The sequence below is a fragment of the Diplotaxodon limnothrissa genome, linkage group LG9 (genome assembly GCF_057381915.1).
Source record: "Diplotaxodon limnothrissa isolate DT_005_m linkage group LG9, D_limnothrissa_male_GT1.1, whole genome shotgun sequence".
Classification (NCBI taxonomy): domain Eukaryota; kingdom Metazoa; phylum Chordata; class Actinopteri; order Cichliformes; family Cichlidae; genus Diplotaxodon; species Diplotaxodon limnothrissa.
The window spans coordinates 36,342,347-36,344,792 of record NC_140604.1 but is presented as its reverse complement, the minus strand read 5'-3'; the positions used below and the strand labels follow the sequence as shown (position 1 = coordinate 36,344,792).

Sequence of the window (2,446 nt, the reverse complement as noted above, 5' to 3'; positions counted from 1 at the left end):
TGAACCAGTGAGGCCGCCCTTCGTGTTAGTGTGGATCACAGTTAATGTGAGCGCTGGTGGGGGGGGTAATCTGTGAGGAAAACTAAAAGCTGTGCGATACAGTCAAAACTCACACATCGATGTCATCACATGCATTTTCCAAAGATGTTCAGCGGGCCACACTGGTGTCTTTACGAGGTCCATTCTTTTCTTTGTGTTTTGCATTTCCCTGATGTAGACAGATGTGAGAGAGGTTGATGGTGAGCGGATGTCTTCTTCCTGTGTCGCACTAACACAGGAAGCATGAAAGAAGAAGCCAAACCTCTGACATTAGTCAGTCTGAGCAGCGCCTCACAACTGGCAGAGCAGCAGCCCTGAAGCCCGTCTGACAGGCACCGGCGAGTGGAAGCGCTCCTATCTCTGTCATCGCTCCGAGCTGAAAGGTGAGTGTGTCTGCCGTTTCTACCTGAAGCTCCTCGTCAGCTTCAGGGTCGCCTGGGAGATTCTGGCTTGGCCGTTAAGGGCGAGCGCCACAGAAGGTTTCCTTCCTGCGAGCCTGACGTCTGCTCTCGCTGGTGTCGATTAAAAGCAGCTGGAGGCCATCTTTGTAAACCTGCTGAGAACATCTGCAGGGTTTGCTCCTTCTTTCACACTTCATCATCAGCCAGCTGTGTGTGATCGCTTTGTCTTTAATCTGAGATCAGGTTCAAACCACTTTGAGCTGCAGTGGCAGGAAACAGCTGAGGGCGGGGCATGCTGACATTCCCGACTCCTGATTGGTGTCGGGGGTGTCCCCAGGCGTTTCCACTTCCCTCACATCTCTCCTGTGTATCTAAGTCCTCCGTGTTTCCTCTATTCTTTGTCGGGTCGTCTGTTTACGTCACGTCAGGTCACAGAGTTTACTTACAACTGTTCATGTTTGGGTTAATCCGCGTCTACGTTTTGCATGTGCCTGTTCATTTTCATGTCTCCTGCCAGAGTTTTCATAGATTGTTTAGTTTTCTTACTTTAGGTTTTAGTTCAGTTCCATCGCTTGTTTCGCCTTGCTTTGTTTTTGTTTTCTGGGATTCAGCCCAATAACTTGACTCGTTTCGTTACTCCTCTTCTCGTGTTCTCCCGTCTCCTTGGATCTGCTCCGGAAACACATGTGCAATTCCCGCCGTGACAGTCATGTGGAGAATTCAGACAGCGCTGATGAGGGCAGATACTTCCAGGTCACGCCTCCTTCCTGAACTAAACCCCGCCTCTTTCTGTGCCTCTGTCATAGTCGTCCATGTGTTTGTGGTGCACTGATTTATTACTGGAGATGTTTGCTAACACTGACTGTGTTTCACGTCGGCGCTCTCACAGTGTAAAGCTGGATCTGCGTCATCGCTTTACACCCGCGTGCGCTCATTACCCATGATGCATCAGAGTCTGATCACAGTGTTTTCTGATGCTAGCAGGAAGCCGAGATGACGGAGCCGGACCTCGTCAACATCCTGGAAGACATAACAGATGAGGAATTCAAGACCTTCAAGTGGAACCTGAAGAACGAGCGGTTTAGAGACATCGAGCCCATCAAAGTGAACCGGCTGTCGACGGCGGAGCGGTGCGACGCCGTGGATCTGATGGTGCAGAAGTATGACATGGACGGAGCCGTGCAGGTGATGGAGAGCATCTTTAAGAAGATCAACAGGAACGACCTGGTGAAGAAGCTGCGAAAGGTCATGGGTCAACCTGCAGGTCAGTGAGGCTGTGGGCAGGCGTGCACTTCCTTTAACCTGTTTGAGCGTTTGACATTCAGGTGACATCATCAGGGTCAGAGCAGCGTCACGCTGTGACAGGACGTGCAAACAGGAAGTGTGTGCAGAGTGTCTCTCTCCCTTTTAAGGTGCATTCAGAGCAAACAGCTGATGGAAGGAGCCGCCCGAGTCGGAGCTGCTGGATTGGATGTTCTCAGGAACTCTGAGGCTCCCGTGGTCGGAGGTCTTCGGCTTCACGCCGAGGCTCCCGTGGTCGGAGGTCTTCGGCCTCACTCTGACCTCGGCATTAATCCGTCCTCCTCTCTCTCACAGGTCTTCCAGGTCCCGATCTGCCAAAGACCGCCGCCGACTCCTCGGCAGAGGAGAAGTTGGCGGCCGTTCGCTCTCAGTTTATCGACAGAGTGTCCGAACCCGTCCTGAGGAAGCTGCTGGATAAACTCCTGGAGCGCCGCGTCATCATCGATGATGAAATGGATTTAGGCGGAGTGAGGAGCAGGGCGGATAAAGCCCGACAGGTGATCGACGTGGTGCGCAGAAAAGGATCCCAGGGCAGCTCGGCTCTGATCGCCGCTCTCTGCGAGGTGGATCCGTGCCTTTCACGGGAGCTGCAGCTGATGTGACGCACTGCCAGATGTTCAGCACTCACAGGAGAGCAAATTAGGAATCATCTGTAACACCCAGAAGCAGCTGATACAGTTCAATGTTTAATCCTCCAATCCACT

The 2,446-nt window shown here is 52.4% G+C and overlaps 1 protein-coding gene across 1 annotated transcript; it reads left to right on the top strand.

The window, feature by feature from the left end:
- The first annotated feature begins 318 nt into the window (after window positions 1–318).
- On the top strand, window positions 319–2,446 carry LOC146626056 (uncharacterized). The gene is made up of 3 exons (XM_085363208.1): window positions 319–422; window positions 1,425–1,704; window positions 2,037–2,446. The coding sequence occupies exons 2-3, from the start codon at window positions 1,434–1,436 to the stop codon at window positions 2,342–2,344; spliced, it is 579 nt and encodes a 192-aa protein (XP_085219334.1). The 5' UTR covers window positions 319–422; window positions 1,425–1,433; the 3' UTR covers window positions 2,345–2,446.

Bases quoted from the DNA above. Each gene is read 5' to 3' on its own strand.
- LOC146626056 (XM_085363208.1), top strand. From the start codon at position 1,434: ATGACGGAGCCGGACCTCGTCAACATCCTGGAAGACATAACAGATGAG. The intron at 1,705-2,036 runs GTCAGTGAGGCT...TCTCTCTCACAG, and splicing joins GGTCATGGGTCAACCTGCAG to GTCTTCCAGGTCCCGATCTG.